Source organism: Hippopotamus amphibius, chromosome 1, assembly GCF_030028045.1.
Source record: "Hippopotamus amphibius kiboko isolate mHipAmp2 chromosome 1, mHipAmp2.hap2, whole genome shotgun sequence".
Classification (NCBI taxonomy): domain Eukaryota; kingdom Metazoa; phylum Chordata; class Mammalia; order Artiodactyla; family Hippopotamidae; genus Hippopotamus; species Hippopotamus amphibius.
The window spans coordinates 152,078,534-152,101,824 of NC_080186.1; the positions used below are offsets into that span (position 1 = coordinate 152,078,534).

The 23,291-nt window shown below is 50.6% G+C and overlaps 2 protein-coding genes across 7 annotated transcripts in view; one reads left to right on the forward strand and one right to left on the reverse strand.

The window, feature by feature from the left end:
• Positions 1–7,587: 7,587 nt before the first annotated feature.
• On the forward strand, positions 7,588–16,336 carry CD74 (CD74 molecule). Of its 2 annotated transcripts, XM_057730995.1 has the most exons (9): positions 7,588–7,860; positions 11,386–11,558; positions 11,771–11,844; positions 12,394–12,456; positions 13,225–13,320; positions 13,620–13,707; positions 14,697–14,888; positions 15,379–15,441; positions 15,716–16,336. In XM_057730995.1, the coding sequence occupies exons 1-9, from the start codon at positions 7,784–7,786 to the stop codon at positions 15,724–15,726; spliced, it is 837 nt and encodes a 278-aa protein (XP_057586978.1). In that variant the 5' UTR covers positions 7,588–7,783; the 3' UTR covers positions 15,727–16,336. The 2 variants fall into 2 exon arrangements, with proteins under 2 accessions (XP_057586978.1, XP_057586985.1); XM_057731002.1 differs by lacking the exon at positions 14,697–14,888 and having other exon boundaries at positions 7,593–7,860.
• A 1,697-nt stretch (positions 16,337–18,033) lies between these two features.
• TCOF1 (treacle ribosome biogenesis factor 1) overlaps positions 18,034–23,291 on the reverse strand; it is a 37,579-nt gene continuing 32,321 nt past the window's right edge. For 4 of the 5 annotated variants that reach the window (XM_057731033.1, XM_057731042.1, XM_057731018.1 and 1 more), the window contains 4 exons: positions 20,821–21,351; positions 20,018–20,111; positions 19,229–19,274; positions 18,034–18,433 (listed from right to left, as the gene is read on the reverse strand). In XM_057731033.1, the coding sequence (XP_057587016.1) occupies positions 18,335–18,433; positions 19,229–19,274; positions 20,018–20,111; positions 20,821–21,351 (770 nt within the window). In that variant the 3' untranslated portion in view covers positions 18,034–18,334. Of the gene's footprint in view, positions 18,434–19,228; positions 19,275–20,016; positions 20,112–20,820; positions 21,352–23,291 lie in introns of all 5 variants that reach the window. The other variant, XM_057731024.1, reaches the window with a different exon arrangement.

Genomic DNA, 23,291 nt, shown 5'->3' on the forward strand with positions numbered 1-23,291 from the left:
ACTGTAGCCCAGGCCTGCTCCTTCTCCACAAAGAAGACCTTTTCTGACCCCTTGGTCATGGTCTAGGTGTGCTAGGGGCCAATGGGCCCCTACACAGAAAGGATGGCCAGGCCATGTGGGGTGGTGGACAGGGCTGGATATGCACTGCCTACCACCCAGGGTGGCTCTTTCCTCTCAGGGACTTTGGGACCAAGGAGGAGAACACGATGGGCAGACGTGCCGGTGGATTCCACCTCCTGGGTCACCCAGGTAAACCAGCAGGAACTCACACCTCTGGGGCCTGGAGTGCACAGACCAAGGGAGAACAGCCATCTCAACCTAGACTAGCTTGACAGGGACCCCACAGGAGGAGATTCCCAGGATATCCAGAGGGGGAGGATGAGGCCCCCTCTGGGTCTGCTGAGCAGCTCCAAATCCCTGCATACAGGTAGAGTCCCAGATTCAGACTCAGCAAGTTTGCAGAAAAAAATTTGCCACTGAACTACCTCACGTTTATTGCACAGTCTCTACATCAGGCATATGTATATTGATTCATTCAGTTCTCCCAACAACCCAGTGATTTAGGTTCTATTGATACTCATTTTACAGGTGAGGAAACCGAGGCTCAGTGGAGTTAAGTAATTTGCTCAAAATCCCACATCCTGTAGTGTTGGAGCTGGAAATTTTTTCTTATTAAAAAAAAAACACTTTTGATAGTTTCTGAGAAATTTCAAGGAGAATTACAACACATAATTTGTGCTTATGCTCTGAAAGAGCCCACTGTTGATGTAATAATGTGTCAAGGTAACAGGGGTGGGAATATAGTGTCTTCTTAGCAGCTAGCACAGTTCTTGTATAGGAGGAAATTGGATTTGTACACAATTGCTTTTAATTTTTTTCCAGCCATTTATTCTTCAGAATTTCAAACAGAGAAGATGTTCATACATATACCCACCACCTAGATTCACCTATTGTTAATTTTATCTATTATCTTTCTTTTCTTCCTGAACTGTTTTGAAAATAACTTGCAAACCTCATGTCATGTCACCTCCAAGTACTTCATTCAGCCTTTGGCCTCTAAAAATATATTTTTCTAGCAGACTAAAATTCTATTCTTGCATCTAAGAAAAGCAGTACTTTTCAACTATCAGCTAACATTCAGTCCATATTCAAATTGTCCCAGCTTCTCAAAAATATGTCTTACAGGGACTTCCCTGGCAGTCTAATGGTTAAGACTCTGCGCTTCCAATGTGCGAGGCGTGGGTTCACTCCTTGGTCAGGGAAACTAAGATCCCACATGCCCAGTGGCAGGGCCAAAAATCAAATAAACAAGCAAACAAAATATCTCTTACAGCTTTTTTCCCAACCAACATCTTGTCAAAATTTACAAATTGCATTTGGTTATTATGTTTCTTTAATCTTTAAAAATATAGAACCCTGGGACTTCCCTGGTGGTGCAGTGATTAAGAATCCGCCTGCCAATGCAGGGGACATGGGTTCGATCCCTGGGCCAGGAAGATCCCACATGCTGCAGGGCAACTAAGCCTGTGCGCCACAACTACTGAGCCTGTGCTCTAGAACCCGTGAGCCATATTAAGCCTGCATGCCACAACTGCTGAAGCCCATGTGCCTAGAGCCTGTGCTCCGCAACAAGAGGAGCCACCGTAATGAGGAGCCCACACATCACAACGAAGAGTAGTCACCACTCGCCACAACTAGAGAAAGCCCATGTGCAGCAAAAAAATACCCAATGCAGTCAATAAATAAATAAATAAATTTATTTTAAAAATAAATAAAAATATAGAACCTGGACTTCCTAGGTGGCGCAGTGGTTAAGAATCTGCCTGCCAATGCAGGGGACACAGGTTCGATCCCTGCTCCAGGAAGATTCCACATGCCACGGAGCAACTAAGCCCGTGTGCCAAAAAAAAAAAAAAAAAAATAGAACCTTTTCCACACCCACACATGCACCTTTTTTCATGACATTGACTCTTTGATGGGTACAGTTGTCATTTGTACTATCTTCGAATTTGTCTGTTTCCTCATAGTTTTATTTCATTTGTTCTTCTGTGTCCTATAAACTATAGACCTATAGAATTTAGGTCTAAAGGTAGATTCAGTTTAATGATTTTTTAGCAAAGATACTTCCCAGCTGATGCTGAGTATCTTACCCCATTAGGAAATGCATAATGTCATGTTGCTCCGCTATCGGTGATGCTAAAATATTTTTTTAACTTTGTATTTTATATTGGAGTATCGCCAATTAACAATGCTGTGATAGTTTCAGGTGCACAGCAAAGGAACTCAGCCATACATATACATGTATCCATTCTCCCCCAGATGATGCTAAAATTTTGATCATGTGGTGTTGACAGCAGGACTGCACCATTGTAGAGTACCTTTCCCTGTAAACAGCCAGCAAGGACTTTGGGGATGATACTATGGCGTGTGGATATCCTGTTCTCCCCCAATGCTTTGTCCTATGGTTTTAGCATCCATCGGTGGTCCTTGCCTGAGTTAATTATTACACTGGGGGTTACAAACAGGTGATTTTCTTTTTTTCTTAAACATCATTTATTTATTTTAAATTATTTTTTATATATTTATTAAGCCTATGTTGGGTCTTCATTGCTGCGCACAGGCTTTCTCTAGTTGCAGCAAGCAGGGGCTACTCTTTGTTGTGGTGCGCAGGTTCCCATTGCAGTGGCTTCCTTTGTTGTGGAACATGGACTCTAGGCACGTGGGCTTCAGTAGTTGTGGCACGCAGGCTCAGTCGTTGTGGTGCACAGATTTAGTTGCTTCGAGGCATGTGCAATCTTCCCAAATCAGGGATCAAACCCATGTCCCCTGCATTGGCAGGTGGATTCTTAACCACTGCGCCACCAGGGAAGTCCCTAGGTGACTTTCTAATTCTGTCTTTTTTTTTTACTTGCATTCTTCTGTTAGGAAGAGTTTTTCCTCATCAACTGGGACTGAACTGTATAGTTCCTTTTAAAGAGGCAGGCTAAGTTATTCTTACTGATCCTGGAATTGTCTCATATTTGGCTGGCAGATACCCCTTCAAGTTGGCTCCAGGGTCCTTCTGAAAAACACCAGTGGTCTTTGAGCATTTCTTTGCTTTCTGGGGAAAAAAAGATGTCTCCAACTCACCTGTGTTTTCCCTTCCTCAGCCCTGGGATCTGTCATTTTGGAACTGGGATGTTAATCCAGGAAGTTAGACTCAGAGCTCTTTTGTTTAGACCAGTCCCAGCTCTGTGTGACCTTGGGCCAGTTTCTTTCCCCTTTCTGAGCCAGACTTTCTTCATATAAACAGTGGGGGAGCTGAATCCTGCCTTAACCCTGGATCCCTCTCAGGGTGTGACAGATAGCAAGCCTTCCTGCTTCCTGTCATTCTGTCTCCTTCCCCACTCAGGAGGGTGGGTAGGACAGGGCTCCTCCACTGGGCAGTGGGGCCTATGTGACAACTGAGACCTCTTACCCTAGTAGAACAGAAGGAGGGAGCCATCATCCGGCCCACCCGCCTAGCTGGAATCATCTCCAGCCTCCTTGTGGGCAAGGACAGCATGACCGTTGGGGTCACCCTCAGCTTTGGCCTAAAGCTGCTTCACAAGGAAAAGGCATCAGACTGCCATTTTGTGACCACAGTCAGCTTAGAAGCAACTGACTTTGATGTTAAATGGAGTTTTACTTCATATCAAAGGTATAAATTCACATATTTAAAGAATCAAATCCTTCTAAGAGGCTGGCTATGAAAAACAGCAGTTCCTTACCTTCCTTTTCACACCACTTTAAAATGTTTTTGGCCGATTCTTTTGGTATTAACCTCCATATCTCTAAATAACTTCTGGCATTTTACTTCCAGATTGTTTCAGTTTTAAACATTATCTGGTTGGTTTTTCACTGTAGAAGACCAAGACTTAAGCCCTCTATCCTCCTCTGTCTCTCTAAGTCACTTTTCCTGTCCTTTCATCCTCCCAAGTGTCTCTAATGTATGTTTAGTTCCATCAGTATTCAAAATTTACCGTATTGTGACAATGTCAATGGCATTTATAGCTGCACTACGTAGTACAGTATGATGACTATTCATTTCCTATGTAACTTTTGTTTTCCCAAGAGTTGATAGTTGTCTTGGTTTTTCATTCGCTTAATTTTCTGTGAAATTATCACAATTCAACCTCTTACTCTCCAAAACATTATCTGGATCACTTCTCAGTATGTTCAGACCTATCAGCCATCTATCAATTTTATCTTATTGATAAAAAGACGTCTTTCAGAGCCTTTGGGTCTGATCCGATACGGATATGTTGCTTTCTTCTTGGGATTTCTCTGCACCATCATTCTGGGACTCCCCATTTCCTTGTTAGTTGAATTTCAGTTTCCTGTGCCCCAGTTCTTCCTTTATTTTTAGAGAACACCTTTGTTTTGGTGGAGCATATCTTCCTGAAGCTTTCTGAGGAGGGAAAATTTTTTGAGATACCGAATGTCTGAAAGTATCTTAATGACACCATCATATCTATTTAATAATTTGGCTCAGTAAATATTCTAGGGTGGAAATCATTTTCCCATAGACTTTCGAAGGTGTTGCTCCATTATCTTCTGGTTTCCAGGGTTGCTCTTAAGAAGTCCAAAGTCACTCTGATTCCTGGTCCTTTATATGTTTTGTTTTATTTCTTTCTGTGGAATTTTCTCTTTATTTTTCTGAAGCTTCACTTGATGTGAAATTATTTTCATACTTTGTCCCTGGTATTTGCTGGGCCCTTTCAGCTTGGAAATTTATGTCTTTGAGTTCTGGGAACTATACTGAACTATTTCACTGATTTCTTCCCCTCTATTTTCTCTGTTCCCTATTTCTGGAACTCTGATTTGTTGGGCATCCTGGACTGGTTTTAATTCTCTCATGTTTTTTTCTTTTTATCTTTGCGGTCTACTTTCTGGGAGATTAAAAAAAACAAAAACAAAAATTTATCTTTTACCTACTGATTGTTTAGTATTTACCCTCATATTTTTAGTCTTTAAGAGATTTTTTTGTTCTTCTAACAGTACTTCTATCTTTATAGCATCCTATTCTTGTTTCGTGGGTGCAGTATCATCCTTTATCTCCCTAAGACTATTAATGACTGTTTCCGCCACAATTCCTTTTTAGGGTTTGGTTATTTGTTTTGTTCACTCTCTTTTATGTCAGAGGTTTTCTTCAGATGTCCCATGAGCCTTGATTGTCTAAAAACTCAAGTGGAAGCTGTGACCAATGTTAAGGGCTTATTTGCTGAGGGCTTCCCTATAGGGTTACCTGGCTGAGTTGTTTCATTGTTGAACCCCAATATAAGAATCTCTGGGCCACTCCTTGTGGGATGGTCATGCTCTCCAGAGAAGCATTCTTTCATTTATTGCCTCGAGAAAGAAGGTCTGGTTTCTGGCGTTCTGGGAACTGAGTTGTGAAGAAGGCTGGGTCTCTCAGCTTCAGAACTGGGTCCATGCCCTGCAGTGTGCCTGGGGATAAACTTCCAGTCCTCTTTCAGGGAGAGAAGGATAGTTGGGGAGGGAGAGGACATGGATATCCAAATGTTTTCATAAACAGACTTCCAACCAATCTTCTTTTTAGCCCCACGTGTACTCCCACCCAGGTGTCAATACCTCAGTTCCTGAGCCTACTCTACCATGTAAATTGGCAGCTTCTCTGCTTTTCTAGATGCAGGTTTAGGATGAAGCTTTCTGGGGTCTGTTTACGACTACCTCTAATCCACCTGTTTTCCAGCTTCCAAACCTCTGCTGTTTTCTCCTATTGTCTTTGTCCTTATAAGTTTACACTAAAAGAAAAAAAAAAGGGGGAACTCTTTGACATTTTAGTGACAGAAGCCAAGTAAAAGAGGAAGCAATGTTATATATGTGTTTGAGCCATCATTACCAAGAAATCTGTTTTTAAATTGAGCTATAAATTTCACATACCATAATATTCAAGCTTCTAAAATGGTACAGTTCAGTAGTTTTTCCATATATCCACAAAGCTGTATAACCATCACCACTGTCTAATTCCAGAATATTTTCATCACCCTGAAAGGAAATCCCATAACCATTAGCAATCACTCCCCATCTTCTTTCCCCCCCAGCCCCTGGCAACTTGCTAGTCTGCTTTCTGTTTCTATGGCTTGTCTAATCTAGACATTTCATATACATGGAATCATACAATATGTGGCCTTTTGTGTCTGGCTTATTTCACTTAGCATGATGTTTTCAAAGTTCATTTTGTGGCATGAATCAGTACTTTATTCCTTTTTTAAAAAAGTAACAGTTTTATTGAGATATTCTTCTTTATGGCTAAATAATATTCCATTGTATGGATATACCACATTTTGTTTACTCACTCATCAGTTGGTGTATATTTGGGTTGTTTTCACTTTGGGGCTATTACGAATAATGGTGCTATGAACATCTGTACGCAAGGTTTTGTGTGGATACATGTTTTCATTTCTCTTGCGTGAATATCTAGGAGTGGAATTATTGGGTCACATGTAACTCTATATTTAACTTTTTGAGAAATTGCCAAATTGTTTTCCAAAGTAGCTGCACCATTTTACATTCCCGCCAGCAATATATGAGTTCCAATTCCTTCACATCCTTGTCAACATTTGTTATTATCTGTCTTTTTAATTATAGCCATCATAGTGGATGTGAAGTAGTACTTCACTGTGGCCTTGATTTGCCTTTTCCCTAACAACTAACGATGTGGAGCATCTTTCCATGTACTTATTGACCATAAATTTGTTAATTAATGAAAATTTTAAAACACACAGAAAAGACATCTTTATTAATAAACCAAATATGATCTACAAGCCACAGATAGTGAGAAATAAAACCATGCCAACACAGTTAAACCTCCCCTGTGGGTACCCTTTCCCAGACCCTCCTCCTTCCCTCCCTGTAGAGGTCCCTACTTTCATGAATTTGAACAACACAATTTGAGCATCAGGAGGCAGAAGGGTAGAATGGTTAAAATCATGGGCTGCAGTTCCTGGATGCATGATCCTGGGCAAGCATGTAGCCTCTGAAAGCCTCGGTGTACTTATCTGTAAATGGAGACAATAAAATAAAACAGCCATCAAAGAGTCTGTAAAGATTAAATGGAACAACACATGCAAAACGATTAGCACAGTGCCTGGCACAAAGGAGGGCTTGATAAGTGGTGGCAAATGTAAGTAACTAGAGCCTTAGAACCATGGACTCAGGTTCATAAAATGCTTGAGTTAGAAGAGAGCAGAGGAAACACTGAATCCAACTTTCCTCCCCTGTTTTGAGATGACATAACTGAGGCCTGAGAGAACAAGAGGAACTTGTCTAACTTCACAAAGGGGGAGCAGCCCCTTTCTGCACTCACTCATCTGTAGGTGAGAGGGGAGACAAACAAAGCACTTTCAGCATTTTTTGCTTCAAAGTGATTTCCTGTCTAGGGAGTGAACATTTGCGTGTTTCTCGAAACATCCAAAGAGCCTTATGAATCTACAGGTCTACCTAGAAACAAGTGATGAGGGCCCTGGACAGCCAATGGAAGCGTGCTGCCCTTTCCACCTGCCTAGGGAGCTTCCCCTACTCATCCTGCCCCCTTAGAGACAGCTTTGCTCAAGTGGGGGTATTTCCAGCTTTGTGGCTTTCACTTCCACTTCTACTAGGTGGGCGGAGTGGCCACCTGTGGACGAATCAGATTCCTCCTCAGCCCCAACTTCAAGAGGTGAGCCGGGGGCTCAGCGTCCCAGACACACACAGGCAGCAGCAGCAGCAGCAGGAGGAGTGGGGAAGACCAGAGGCCACGACCATGGAAGACCAACGCGACCTCATCTCCAACCACGAGCAGCTGCCCATGCTGGGCCAGCGCCCTGCAGCCCAGGAGAGGTATGTGTGAGCAGCAGAAGGGCGCACACAAACCGTGGACTGCACAGATGTGCGCAGGTGCCACTGAAGGAGCACTAGACGGGGGGTCAGCAGAGCCATGGATTCAGGCTCTGACTCCGACACTGATTTTGTGATTTTGAGCAAGTCTCTAGCCCGTTCTGGGCTTCGGTTCTCCCTCCTGTAACATGAGGGAGCCCCTCTAGGTCAGGGATTTTAACTTTCTTTGCATTATGCACTTCTCTTCTGAAAATCAGGAGAGCTCTGGACTCTTTCCCTAGAGCTCACACAATATCAGGAGCTTCACAGAGTCCCCTGAAGCTGGGCCATGAGCCCGAGGTTAGAAAATTTGGACCAGATTTTGAAAATATTATGGATCCTAGATGGAGGAGCAGATTTTCTAAAAGAGATCGATAGAAGCACCTCATCACAGAGGAATTTCCTCCTAGTTACACATAAATATATGTGTTTATATCAAGGGAATTATAGTTGCAGGTGTCTGTAGAGTAGATGGAGATGTTTGCCATCACGGGAGGGAATAAGAGATGTTGGAGGGGATCAACAAAGGGTGAGGGGGGCTCTGGCTAAATTTCTAGAAGGGGCTGTGGGTTGATGTGGGTGGTGCCCTGCCTGTGCCCCCATCCCTTTCAGCAAGGGGCCATCACAGCCGTTCAGAGGACCCCTTCCCAGCTCTAAGATGGCCTCGTCTATCTGCTTTCTTGAAAGGAAAGGGGGGTAGTTTAGAATGCAGCTACCCCAATGTCCCTGCTCCCCCAGATAATTTGCAAATTACAGGGACTTACAGTTGTGATGTCAGCTGTTGCCAGGTAGAAATGGGTTTAGGAGAGACTCTCAGAGATGTCATGAGGAACTGCATACTGTGGAACAGGCAACTAGATGGAGACTATTAGTGTATGACCTGTGAAAATCCTGGGGAATCCCATGGCTAGGAGGGCCAGCTCTCATGAGGGCTGGATTCTGGTCCAGGTTCTGCTGCTATTATGTATGACTTGTGTAAATCACTGTTTCTCTCTGGGTCTCAGAAGTAGTAGTAGTCGTCGTCGTAGTAGTAACTGTGACAGTAGTTATGATAATAATAGTTCCTATTCACTGTATACCTGTCACCAGTCCTCAGTCACTGTTAGTCATTACTATGATTAATTTCATGCCAGACATATAACTAAATGCTAAACTCAATCGTAATTCTCTCAGTAACCCTATGAGTTGGGTACATTTATTATCCCCATTTTTACATATGAGAAAATTGAGACTCCTGTTAGTAAGAGACTTACCTAAGTTATTGCAGCTAGTGAATACTGGAGCCAGACTTTGAACCCAGGACTAGTCTGATATCAAAGTTTGAGTTTATTCTACCATCTGACCCCCTTCTAGAGGCACAATTTGCAGGGAGGGGAGATGGGTCCCCTTGTGAGCTCAGGCAACCCAGTGAGTTGCAGACCCAGAGTGGGTTCAGTGCATAGGAAGGGGGCCCTCTTGTCAAATCCTTGTCTAGGTTTCCTTTTTAGTTCAATTACTGCTTCTAAAAACTGTCCTGGCCTGTTTCGGACCCTTCTGTGAACACTTCTGCCTGGCAACATTTGCATCATGATCCCTGCTAGTTCTGGTTGGCTCCTGACTTTGGCCAATTTTTATTACTATTCAAGAAAGAGGCAGTAGAAAGGAGGAAGTGAAGAGACGGGTGACAAGAACTGGCACTCTTCCAGAACCAGGAGACAGACAATCAAGATGCGTGAAGAGGAAGGAAACCAGATGCTAACGTTAAGGATTAACTCCCTTGAGATTAGTGCTCAGTGTTACTTACAGAGCGTTAACTACATGCTAGGTATGGAGTCAAGAGTTTTACCCCCAATCTTATTTTACACAACAACCCTTTGGGTAGATGTTCTTACCTCAAGTTACTCACTCAGAAAGGTTAAGTGACTTGCCACTGGTCCCCGAACTAAGGGAGTGGCAGAACCAGGATTCCAGTCCAGGTTACATGGTCTCAGCTTCCTCATCATTCTCTAGATTCTTAGGCCTTATGAGAAACTGAGGTTCAGAGACGGGATGGTGGGAGGCAGAGCTGGGACGACACTGGGTGTGAGGTTGCTGAAGGGGTGAGACTGTAGAGCTTGAACTCAGGCAAGACCCAGGCTTGGGAGGACTTTTCACCAGTTTAGAGGCCAGGCCACCCCTGTTCCTTGGGAAGGCCAAAAAGTAGGATTTGTTTTCCTCTCCTGTCTGGTTTTCTACTTTTCTCCACAAAGGGTTTTTACTTTCTCCTTTCAGAATAATAATCCCTTGGGCTGGGCCTTGGCCCAGAAATCAAAGGACTGGCAAGCAGAGAGCCAATGAGAATGAGCCATGTCTGTGATGTCATGAGTTACTAGACAGCAGGGTCTTCCTGGAGTTTCCTAAACTGTGCTTGCTGATTGCTGGAGTAAGCAGGGTGCAGTCTCATCAATTTCCAATGGGGTCCTAGTAGTTCTATCCCTGGGGTAGGTGGGAAAAAACAAACAGGGCAGGAACTCTCAGGATCCTGGGGCAGGATCCTTACGTTCCGCCATACTTAATATGTATATGTGCCCTCAAAACTGTATCTAAGGCCAGTAGCTCCAAAGGCTCACTGAGGTCCGGCCACCCCTCCCTGTAAAGCCAGCCAGTCCAGACAGCATGAGACATTCTCCCAGGTCATACAGGCTCAGGCACCATACTCCTGCTAAGATACACCCCACCTTGCTACCCACCCCTGTCCCTGCCTCCATCCCCAGGTAGATATTACCATTCAGAATACTTCTGTGGTCACTGTCAGATCTTACTTCAGATGATGACCACCAAATTCTAGAACTGCTGGGGTGAGAGGTACCTATGTAACAGGCCCGGAGAATGGCAGAGACGTGCTCAGAGGCACAGGGACTGTCTGGGGCAGAGGATGTGCTCCCAGCAGGGGTGGTCCCAGGCCCTGCTCCAGCCTGACATTGTCTGATGCCCTCAACCCACTCCTGAAAGTGGCAAGGCCTCACTTCGCTTTTTCAGGTGGGCTGCATGTTCTGCTGTCCAGGTCCTACTTCCTTCCTTTGTCTCTGATTTCACTACAGGGGTTGGGTGCGTAGGGGGTGAAAACCCCCTTCCCCTAGAGGGCAGCCCTGATCCCCAGGAGATCCTCTGGTAGAGGGAACCTTGGGGAGACCCTCCACCTCAACCCCTCATTGCACAGGTGGGACCGAGGCCCTGAGAAGACAAGGCGCTTGTGCCTGGCTCTTCCCCATGCAGCCTAGGCCCAGGGGCGGCTCCAGGATTTCTACCTGGGAGGGCTATAGGGACAGCACTGTTTGGAGGTAGGGGGTCAGGGGAATGTCTTCAAGCTGCAGGTTCATAGACACTTGTTTGTGCTTAAGGTGTGTTTGTTAGGTGTAGCTTAGGGCGAGGGCTGGAAATGGGGGGGCACATTCCCCCACTCCCAGCTAGTCCTCGGGGCAGTCACCTCTGCAGACTCTCCTCTGATCTATCTCCTCTCACCCCCAACAGCAAGTGCAGTCGTGGAGCCCTGTACACAGGCTTTTCCGTCCTGGTGGCTCTGCTCCTGGCCGGCCAGGCCGCCACCGCCTACTTCCTGTACCAGCAGCAGGGCCGGCTGGACAAGCTGACGGTCACCTCCCAGAACCTGCAGCTGGAGAGCCTGCGCATGAAGCTTCCCAAGCGTGCGTGCCCCACCTCTGTCCTGACACTCCCCACCTCCACCCCCCCCGCACCTGAGACCCCTCATCCCTGCACCCAGCTGGGCCCGCTGTCCTCTCCCTCTGGTCTGGAATTCCTGCCCCTCATCTGGGTCTGAGATCTCAGCCCCCAGACCTGAGTGCCCTCTTCCCTGGGCACTGGGGCTGCACTCATACTGTACTTTCTGCCCCCACAGCCTCCAAGCCTTTGAGCAAGATGCGGATGGCCACCCCCATGCTGATGCGGGCACTGCCCATGGAAGGCCCGGAGGTAAGGCCAACCCCAAGGCGGTGGAAGAGGGAAGCGTTATCTAACCTGGATAGAGGGCAGGTGCCGAGGGGTAGGGGAGGACAGCTGGCCCAAGAAAAGCACAGCTGGAGAGGGGTCCTGACTGCTGGGACCCCTCCCTCCTACTGGGGGAGGAAGAGGAGTTCCAGGGGTGGGGGAGGAAGGAGCCTCTTGGGGCCCTCCCTGGGAGAAGGGCCCAGCCGGCTACAATTTATAGTGCTTCTCCTTTCCCAGAGCATGTCACATCCCTCCTATTCTCCAAGCCCTTGATATCATATATGGATAACATTTCTGATCACAAAACTGTCCACAAAGTCTTGGGCAGGAAAGCTTATGCAGAGTTGATGAATAGGATACTGAGGCGGGAAGGTAGTGATTTCCTGGAGCTCTCACATTTGGAGATGGCAGAGATGGGCCTGTTGAACATCTGGGAATCCAGACTCACGCAGACCCCAGCTGCTGGCTCTGCTCTAGGGCCCCTCCTCCATGGGCGAGTGCTGGAAACCCTCCATTCCTTCCTTCCTTCCACAGCCCATGCAGAATGCCACCAAGTACGGCAACATGACACAGGACCATGTGATGCACCTGCTCCTGGTGAGTGGAACCTGGCCAAGCAGCCCTGACCTCCCCCCCTCCCCATCCCCATTAGCCCCTGGTGAGGCTGTGTTTCAAGACCTGGCTCACAGCAGGCATTCAATACGGGCTCACCAGATTAGTGAAGGAACACAAGTGTGGCCCTTAAACGTCATACGACATCCAGCACCCCCACTCCCCGTTTTGTGTTTGAGATGGAGAAACCAAGGCCCAACCTCTGGAAGTGACTTGCTGAAGATACCCATTTTTTCCTTCCCAAATATTTACTGCATGTCTGCTCAGTGCCAGGCACTATGCAAGGCCCTGGACCCACAATGGGGAGCAATCAGATCCAGCTCCTGGCCCCATGGAGATCTCACGCTAGCATGGGAAACAGACAAGTGACCAGGTGATGAGGGATGTGCAGGGGGCTTTGTGAGGAAAGAGGCCAAGGACCCAATGTAGCTGTGGCGTAGGGATGAGGTCAAGGAAGTCCTCCTGAAGGAGGTGAGACCTGAAAGATGAACAGGAGTTTGCAAGGAGCAGAAGACTGAGGGTTATTAGTAGAACTGGGCCTGGAACTGGGTCTCCCAACTCCTAGCCCTGGAGTCCTGTAGCTGAGCAGCCAGGTTACCCGCACCACCTGTACCACCTCCCCTCCCCGCTAGCTCCAACAGGCTCAGGTCTGGGGTCCACCCCTCAGAGTGGACGACCAGAACATGGGCTGTACATTTAACCTTGCCTGCCAGGAAGCTTTTAAACCTTCCTTCCTGCCTTGCTACCCTGCAGAAGGCTGACCCCCTGAAGGTGTACCCGCAGCTGAAGGGGAGCTTCCCAGAAAACCTGAAACACCTTAAGGACACCATGGATGGCATGCACTGGAAGGTCAGCAGCTTTTCCTGCACTGGTACCCTCCCTCTCCTGAGGTCTAGAGCAGCCCTGGGAAGAGGCAGGGTGAGCAGGGAAGCCATTTTCAAGAAGCTGGAGACGGCTTACCAGCACCTAGAAAGCTCCAGCCATGGCAGAGTGCTTGGAGTTGAGGAACCACCTCGATCAAGCCCTGTGGGGTCTCTAAGGGGGGAACCAGGCTCTTGTTGGCGCTCCATGTCCCTGTCCCTAGGGACAAAGTCAGGCAAGGTAGGAGAGGGCTACTGGGCCTGACCTTCTGCCTTTATCCCCATTAGCTCTTTGAGAACTGGATGCATCAGTGGCTCTTGTTTGAAATGAGCAAGAACTCGCTGGAGGAGAAGCCCTTTGAGGTTCCACCAAAAGGTAGAGGGAATGGGAGCCTTGGGGAGGCAGGGTTTCTGGGAGCTCCCTCAGGGGTGGGGCCTTGGGCGCTCCCTGATCCAAGCACAGGACTCTCCCAGCCTCTCAGCGCTCACTCCTGTCTCTCCTGCCTATTATTCTGGGCTTGGCTGCCCCTAGTCCCCATCCTGTCCTGTCTTCGGGAGGTGACCTTCCTTATGCAGGATGGTACTTAACTGCACAAGAGGACCTGCAGCAAAAACCACCCAAAGCATCCCAGGAGTCATGGCAGTGACCTTCCCCACCCAGCACCGCACCCTGCATGAGAGGGCTGGGCTCATAATTCCCACCCATCCGAGGGACATCTCCCAGGTCACACAGCCAGCGAGTGCTAGATAAGACGGCCTGTATACCAGGGTTTTCTGCCCTAAAGCCTTTACAGATACTGTGTTTTCATCCTGGTGCTAATTTGCTGTGTGACTTTGGACAAGTCTCTTCCCCTCTGGGCTTCAGTTTCAGAAGTGGAAGATCAACAGCCCACCCCTCCCTGGGCCCCAGGATTCTCCATCATAGATTCGTAGAGGACACCTTGGATGCTATCTCAACCAACTCCCAGCTAATGTTTGAATCCCCTCTATAACATCCCCATCATATGGTAACCCCCATTTCTACTTGGATACCCCCAGTAATGGAAGCTCAGACTTACCAAGGTGTCCATTGCTTTTCTCTAGAAATCAGAATCATAGGTGCAATTCTAAACTCTAGCAGGCATTGAGTGTTACAAGAAATCATGTTCTGGGATGAATTAGCCACACAGCCATTCATTTCCTCTTTGATCCTGGACCTTGTTGGTCCAGACCTCAGCTTCTCCATCTGTGCATTGGGTAGAGCAAGTACAGCCACTTAGACAGACGGCATTAGGCCCACAGCAGTGGTATGTGGATCTCTGGTTCTGCTGAGACCCTGGCCCAGAGCCCGCTCACTCACTGTGTTCACTGTGCCTGTCGCTTCAGTACTGACCAAGTGCCAGGAAGAGGTCAGCCACATCCCTGCCATCCACCCAGGCATGTTCAGGCCCAAGTGCGACGAGAACGGCAACTATATGCCGCTCCAATGCTATGGGAGCATCGGCTACTGCTGGTGCGTCTTCCCCAACGGCACCGAGGTCCCCCACACCAGGAGCCGCGGGCACCATAACTGCAGTGGTAAGCAGTGGCCACTGTGCCAGGAGCAGGAAGAACCAGGAAGGCTGAGGGACAGGAGGTCCCTCCTGGCGCACATGGGGCCAGGACACTCGAAGTGACAACTCCTGGGGGGCAGCCACTCAGCCATGCATCCATCCACCTGTGCATTCTTACCTATTTGTGTATTCATTGTTTCTGTCCTTATGCCCACATCATCTACTTATTCATTCAGCCTTCAATCCTTCCACTCTATCCACCCACGCATGCATCCAGGAGTCTCCAGATCCACCCCTCTGATGTCATCACCCCTCCCTGGCCTTGCCCACTTAACTCCCCGGCCACACTTCATTGCCACTTACAGCCATCCGGCAAGCGTCCTTCCACTCATGTCTGTTTTACCAAGCACCAGGCTTGTGGCGAGGTTGGGAAGAACCAGCCCACCCAGGCCCCTCGCCAACGGGTGCAGGAGGCTGGACTGCAACTAACAAGTGGACTCTCTGCTCCTTTGCAGATCCACTAGAAATGGAGGATCTGTCATCCGGGCTGGGCCTGTCCAAGGCGGACTTCACTCAGGGTAAGGGCCCCTGCAGGGCAGCTGGTCCCCAGCAGCTTATCCCTAGAGGGGCCACCTCCCTCGTGGGTGGGTGGCCCTGGGCTATTCTCCAACATCCAGTTCACAGATGAGGACCAGGGTCAGGGATTTCAGGGCCCACGAGGGTCAGTACTTGTACCCATGCAGGAGGCAGTGGAGAGTGAAGAGTCCTCGTCTGCTCTGAGGTCACAGAATGCTGGGAAGGAGCAGGGACAACAGGTGACTTCAACCTAACCTGCTGTTTCTCTCTCCGCAGTCATCCCGTGAGCACAGCAGACACAGACGCCAGCACCCAGCCAGCCCTGCATGGCCACAGCTTCCCTGCCCCCCACCCGAGCCCCTCTCCTTCCTTTACACACACCTCCCCTGCCGTCTCCCATCCTGCACCCCATTCTGAGACTGACGCCTGGCTCTCCATCACCCTTGGACACAACAAATCATCAGAGTGGCATAGATTAATGACGCAGGAGGGCCCTGCTGCCCAAAACCCCATCCACTAGCAGGGGCGCAAGGCCCATGGAGGTGGACCATGAACTAGGCTGACCCCCACTTCTGACACCACAGCAGCCTCTGACATGGAGCTCCAAGATCTAGGCCCACTGAAGAGGTGGGCAGGTGCAGGAAGAAGGGATGACACTGTCCCAAGCCCCAGGATGAACACCTCTGCTCTCCCCTTCCCTCCTGGCCCTGGCGTTCCAGCCCATTTAACTGGTGAGATGAGCCACCCTTTTCCTCTCCCCAGCATCACCCATCCAAGAAGAACCAGCCTCTCCGCCCACAGCCCCTCCTTTCTGCCAACCCCCAGTTCCCTCTGCGCAGCCAAGCTTGTCATCAGCCCTCAGGGCCACGGCTCCTGTGAGAATAAAAGGTAGTGAGTAGAACACTCCTGGCTCCCGGCTGTTCTGTTGGGTCCGGTTCACTTACTGGAAGGGTAAACTGAAGACCCTGAATCCTGTGGTCTAGGTGGGAGGACACAGCCCAGGGAGTCCAAACACAGATGCCTGTGGGACCAGGCCAGGCGGGGTGGGCTGCAGTCTCTGGACACAGACACACTCAGTTTCCGTGTTTCACATACAGGAACATTCTCTACCTTCAAGAAGAAATAGGCTCTTGCCCATAGTTCTTTAGGCACAAGCTCCTCTGGGTCCAAATTCTCATGTCCCCATTTTCATTTCTATGCTAAGAACAGTACAAGTGTGATGACAGATGGCAACAACACAGGCCCCTGTGTGTCCTAGTTAAGGGGTGGCCGCTGCACAGCCCCAGCTGCTTGTTGCCGTGAGGAGCTGAGGCCTCTGGGTCAGATTTCTGGACTTTTCAAGAGGAGTCCTAAATGAAACTGTTCATTGAAATCTCTCCATTTCTAAGTTCGAAGATTTGCTGTGGGTCAAAGGAGCCCAACAGGACACTGCTCTGCGGCCTCTGCTCTCCACCAACACACTCAGGGGGAGACAGGCTCCATGGGGGAGGGCCTTGCCCGGGGCCCCAAGTTCAGGGTACAGCCGGATGCCACCCTGGCTCTCCCAGACCTCCCCAGCCAGTGCTCTGTTTCTGCACGGCCTCTCGCTATCTCTAGCAGAAGGCTAAAAGCCTTGGAGAATGCTCCACTCCTTGGGTGCCCCACACTGCTCTGGGCCCAGGGAAGTGGGCCTCTGCATCACCAGCCATCGCAAAGTGCTGTGGACGTCACCCTGACACATCTTTCGAGTTCCTCCACTTCTTGCCTTCATCACTGCAGAACCTTTGTTACCTGGACACATGGACAACTCAGTCCTAACTGGTCTTCTGGCTCCTACTGTGCCTGCCAGCTATTCTCCATCAAGTACCTTAAGAGGGCCTGCCTGCAGCCTGTCCTAACTTCCAAAGGTGACTCAGAAGGCACCCCCTTCCATTTCTTGCTTCTGGGTATCTGCCTGACCTACCAAACCCAGCAACCAGCCATGGAAACCAACCATGACCATGCCTGAGTTCCCCCTTAGCTTGGATGCCACCTCCTCCAGGAAGCCTTCCCCACCCCAATTCAACACCAGGGTGCTTCACTGAGTCTCCTTCTCTGGCAAACAGTGTGTCACTCACCACAGTATCCCAAAGCCTTGAAACACAGTCAAAAATAAATCCTGAGCTGGACTTCCCTGGTGGCGCAGTGGTTAAGAATCCGCCTGCCGATGCAGGGCACATGGGTTCGATCCCTGGTCCGGGAAGATCCCACATGCCACGGAGCAACTAGGCCCATGCGCCACAACTATCGAGCCTATGTTCTAGAGCCCATGAGCCACAATTACTGAGGCTGCATGCCACAACTACTGAAGCCCGTGCACCTAGAGCCCGAGGTCCGCAACAAAAGAAGCCACTGCAGTGAGAAGCCTGCTCACCACAACGAAGAGTAGCCCCCACTCAGCACAACTAGAGAAAGCCCGTGCAGCGACAAAGACCCAATACGGCATATATATATATACATAAAAGAACAAATCCTCAGTGATGGTTTGTTCATCTCCAAGGGTCAGCCAGGCTCTCCCTTTCAAGAATCAATCAATTGCAGAATGTTTTCCCCAGATGCACTGGGAACTTGCACCTTTCCTTCAAGTCTTTTATTTTCTGAGTTCTTACAAAAAACATACACACAAAACGGGAAGAAAACTGACAAAAGGAGGACAAAGCCTCAGCATCAACTGGAGACCAAGGGCATGGAAGGCGCCACAGGCTGAGCCTTACTTGGGTCTACAGGGCAGGGGTGGAAAGCCCCGAGGCCTCTGGGCATGTTGGGTCTGAGAAGGGAGGGGCGGGTCCCTTAAAAAAATATATATATATGCTGTACATGTCCATACGAAGCATCTTGCGTTGGAGCAGAAGTCAGGCTGGGGTCAGTGAGTGGTGGTCACGTAAGCCGGGCGTGCTTCCTCCTCCTTCTTGGACCAGCCTCTCTGCAGGGCTCACTGGCTTGGCCAGCATGGACACCGCAGCTGGCCATCCTCTTCTGGGGAAGGAGGAGAAGTTAAAAATTCAATTCCAACCCTTGGTGGGCAAAGAGAAGAGGCATGGGGCTGGCCACCACTTGTCTAAGAAATCCCTGGGAGAAGGAAACATAGACTTCCTGACCTTTCTCTCCACTAAGGAGAACAAAAGAAAATCTAAATGTAGCATCTCCCATGCAAGGGAGGGGCATTAACTAACCATGGTGGTTGTCACTGCTGACCTGTTCCAGGAACCGGGCTGAGTGCTTTAACTTCACTGAAGCTTAACTTCATTGAATCCTCACAACCAGCCCAGGCCTGTGTTACCCCCATTTACAGCAGGCTGGGGCCGGCTCAGCCGGGTGGAGCACTTAACCCCCTCACCACCACCTGGGAAGCACAGAGCCATCAGAATGGCTTGTTTTGGGCAAACCATTTTCCTTCCCATGAAAAAATGCCCTCGAATTACAAAATCATAAGGAAAAGGAACTGACAGTGGCGAGGGAGAGACGGAGCTGTCCCTGAACTTGAGCCTTCTGCTCCTGTACAAAAAGGCACCATCCTAGTGCCCACCTCCCACAGCATACTCAGTGTCACTGCCAGGACTGTCCTGGACCCTCCTGATTCTGCAGCTCTGGTTCCTGGCATCACCCACTGACCCTGAGGAAGGGAACCTCTTTCTCCAAACCCCCTTCCTCTCGGGGCCTACCCACGAGGCCCAGCCTGTCTCCCTGGAACCACGCTGAATGCTGGAGCTGCCCTCCCACCCTCCCTGGGGAGCAGGTGGTCAGCAGGGGTTCCTGGCTCAGGACGTGTACCTGCTGCCTGGTGTCCTTCAGACAGTCTGCTCTGCCGTCTTCTTCTGTGAAGAGAGAAGTATGAGAGGCTCTTGTACCTGAAGCATCGCCCCACCCACACCGCCCCCACCAGGAGGGGACGTGACAGTTCTCTCCCAAGGACGCGTGGCTCCCTTGGAACAGATATTGGGGATATAGAGATCCCGAGGGCAGAGGTGGCACCCCATGTGCCCTGGAGGAAGAGCCCAGGACTTTGCAGCAGCAGATGCTCAGCTTTTCTGACCACGGCTGAGGTCCTGCTGGCCACGGTGAGAACTGTACCTGCATATAAGATGCTGAGGGGCCCCTAGCCAGGCGAGCAGCCCTTGACATGCATGAAGCAGACTGTGTGTGTTTCTGCTGTGGGGATACCCTGCCCGCTGGGGTACACACACCCCAGGGAACGTTTCCTCTCACCTGGAAACCTACAACAGCCTACCTGGCTTCCCTGCCCCCTGGGGAGCTTTCCTTTCTTCACTTGTCATAAAAATATCCTTCTACCTCACAGGCAAGACAGGGCCACTCCATGGCTCCCACATGCAGACCTTCTGCCCCTCAGGGTGGCCTCCCCACCCCCCAGCTCTTCTCTAGTGTCTCACGATGCACAAGCCCCCGTTCCGGACCCTAAGAATGGAAGGGGCACAGGGACGAGGTCTGGCTTCTCCGACCCCGTACCCTGACATGCAGAGGCTGGCGCTGATCACATTCACCCTGGGGACTGGGTTTGGGTCCCCTTTTCTGGCCTAAGACTCCTCAGGAACTCACTCTACCTTTTTTTTCTTCTTCTGCAATAGTGAGTCAGGGTCTTTGGTTGAGGCCTTTTTTGCTTTCTTCTTCTTTTCCTTTTTTTCCTTGTCTTTTTTTTCTATTGGAAGAAAGTAAACTTGTTAAACAACAAGGGTTGATCTTCAGTGTTTAGGTCAATGTCGGGAGACACAGGGGGCAGGTGTCCAGGGGCCCTAGCGCTCTCCCCCCGCCCGGTTGCCCCACACCCTGGGGAGCCATCGAAGCACAGGGCCACAAGGCCTCTGCGGCCACCTGCCCCGGCCCTCGGGCCCTGGGGCCCAGCCTCGTGACTTCTGCGCCACCCATGGGCTACCTGGACTATTACCATTTTCCTTTAACCCACTTTGTAAAACTTCTACACATTTATTTTAAAAAGACACTTTCAACCTGTAAAATGGGAATGAATTATCACCCATCATACACGGCTGGAGTGAGGGTTACACGTGGCCTGGCTGCTCGCAGAGTTGTGTGCAGAGTGCAGGGAGGTGCGGCTGCTGTCCAGGAGCCTGGACCCCATGGGGCTGAGCGGCGCGTGCAGGTGGCTGCGGCCGCTGTGAGGGAGCGCGGGGCGCCACGAGCAGAACAGGCCCTGGAGCCATGAGCACCTTCCCGGCAGTGGTGGCCCTGGTGCTCAGAGACCTGGTTCTGGCTTTGCCCATCCTGCCCCCAAGACTGTCAAGACATGCTCGGCCCCTCTCTGTGCTGGCTGAGGGCCGCCTGCCCGCAAGGGGAACGACAGCCCTCAGCAGGGCCAGGGAAGCCCGCTCCGGGCCGCAGTGTGCACTTACTCTTGTCAGCTTTCTTCTTCTCCTTCTTGCTCTTTGGGTTGCCTTGGTCTCCCCCCTCACCCTTCACCATCCCCGGCTCCCCTTCCGGCTTCTCCTTGGCCCCTTGGGAACCAGGAGACTCCTTCTCCTTCTTCTCCTTGATGTCACCACTCGCTCTGTCCCTCTTGGACTTCCCCTTGGCAGTCCTGGGGGCCTTTTCTGGGGATACCACACGCTCCCCACCATCCCCAGCCGGCAGCTGCTTCTTCTTCTTGCTCTTGGGGGCCCTGGTGGCCGTCTGCTCTTCGGGCAGCTTCCGCTTGTTGCCCGGGCGGCTCTTCCGGCCGCTCTCCTTGGTGGCGTCCACGGCCTTCTGCTCCAGCAGCTCCACCAGCACCTTCGCCACCGAGGCCCGCACCTGTTCCTCACTCAGGGGCCAGGGTTCGCTCAGGAGGCGCCGGGTGATGCCGCTCTGCAGTGCCAGAATGGAGGCCTGGGGGCCCCCAGGCCCCTCCCCGGGCTTCCGAAGTGTGGCACTAGCCTCTCCTCTGCCTACGGAGAGAGGACCCGGGGTCAAGATCTGAGAGGATCTGGGAATCAACCTCTCGTGCTATGAAAGCCAAGGGGGCCCAGCACAGACCCGCCCTCCTCTGACACAGCACAGACGGGGACAGTGAGGCCCCGCTGGGTCTCCTGCTCACACCTCTCCACCAGCTCCTAGCTCAGAGCTCTTCCCTTGTCTCCTCACCCTACAGACTCAAGTTAAGGCTGGGGATGGAAACTGACTCCAGAATGTCAATCAAAGGGCTTGAAATCGACCAACAAATCAAAGAATCTATCAGACAGGACAGAGACAGTATCTTCCAGTCAGGAGTCCAGGGCTGGGAGGCAAGAGACCGGGGCTCTAGGTCTGACAACCAAACTCAGTTTGTAAAATAAGGGGTTAGAGGAACACTAACCACCCCCCCCCCCAGTCTAAATCACAGATTCATAATAAACGGGAAGGCCACGCGGTCATTCAACTCAGGCCCACCTGCCCACGGCTGGCCAGGCCCTCTGCGGTCAGGGGTTCAGGTGGCTTGGCCTGGGGGTGCTGGGTGCAGTGAATATGCACATGGTGGCTGACGAAGCAGGTTTACTGCCTGCCAGAGCAACTTCTGCTGCAGCCTTTGTTTAGAATTGTCCCCGCCTCTGCTCTGCTTTGATAATTGTGTGCTGACTACACGTGTGAAAAAACCTTCCACAGCCCCCTCTAAAATGTCTCCCTGTCACACCCGCCTCTCACAAAGAGAAGGATGCTGGGGGAAGAGAGTGAGCAACGACTCCTCTGCTGACCCGGCACCAGGCAAGCTGCAACTAAAAGCCCAGGGACCGGGGGGGTGTGGGACTCAGCATATGTCCCGACGCCGCCCTGACTCCACAGGTGACTTGGCAGGTCTCAGCTCCACTTGGGGCCTCACAGCACAACAGCGCCAACACCCTGGGCTCTGGGAGGTGCGGGTGGCTTGGCCCTGCTCCATGTGGGGAGGGGAGTGCTGTTCCCTGAGCGTGCAGTGGGCCCTGCGGCAGCTCTGGCTCCAGAGCCCTGGTGGGCCAGGGGAGGTGGGCAGAGGGGGTCCCCGGACAGATGGAGGCCCAATTCAGTCCTTCGGTGCTTCCTGGCGAGGACAGGAGTTGGCTAGAGAAGGGAGCTGAGGAGGGCACAGTGCGCCTCGGCAACCTCCTCGCCCGCAGCCCACGTCTCTGCTTCCTGTCTACCAAACACCCTGGAACACCGAGGCCGGGGAACTCCTAGAGCCACCCCAGGTGTACCCTCTGAGACACACGCCCCTTAGTGCTGGCACAGTCAGTGGTGGCTGGTGCTCCAGGCCAGGTGACCTGAGCACTCCAGTCTGCTCCCCAAACACCATGGGACTATTTTTCCACATGTGCCATTTTCTACGTGACACCAGTGCATGCATCAACCCCTGCCCCGTATAGTTAAGGCACTGAGGTCCAGCGCGGCCAGGGGGCTTGTCTGAGGCTTTAGAGAGCATCAGTCCATCACCTGGGGTCTTCGCCATGTGTTGGAGACTTCCCCAAAAGTGGCCTGTCTGAGCTACCCTAAGTCCCTACACTCTGCACCATCAGCCCACTTCTTAGGAAGGAAAGTCAACAGGTAGGGACTTCCCTGGCGGCGCAGTGGTTAAGAATCTGCCTGCCCATCAGGGTTCGATCCCTGATCCGGGAAGATCCCACATGCCACAGAGCAACTAAGCCTGTGTGCCACAACTACTCAGCCTGTGCTCTAGAGCCCGCAAGCCACAACTGCTGAAGTCCACGCGCCCAGAGCCCATACTCTGCAATAAGAGAAGCCACTGCACTGAGAAGCCATGCACCACAATGAAGAGTAGCCCCTGCTTGCCACAACTAGAGAAAGCCCTCACATAGCAATGAAGACCCAATGTTGGCAAAAAAAAGAGAAAAAAACAAAACAAACAACAAATTCAACA

Excerpts from the sequence above, each read along its gene's own strand:
- CD74 (XM_057730995.1), top strand. The coding sequence starts at position 7,784 with ATGGAAGACCAACGCGACCTCATCTCCAACCACGAGCAGCTGCCCATG. Across the intron at positions 11,845-12,393 it reads TGCCCATGGAAGGCCCGGAG|CCCATGCAGAATGCCACCAA; the intron begins GTAAGGCCAACC and ends TTCCTTCCACAG. Across the intron at positions 14,889-15,378 it reads CGGGCACCATAACTGCAGTG|ATCCACTAGAAATGGAGGAT; the intron begins GTAAGCAGTGGC and ends GCTCCTTTGCAG.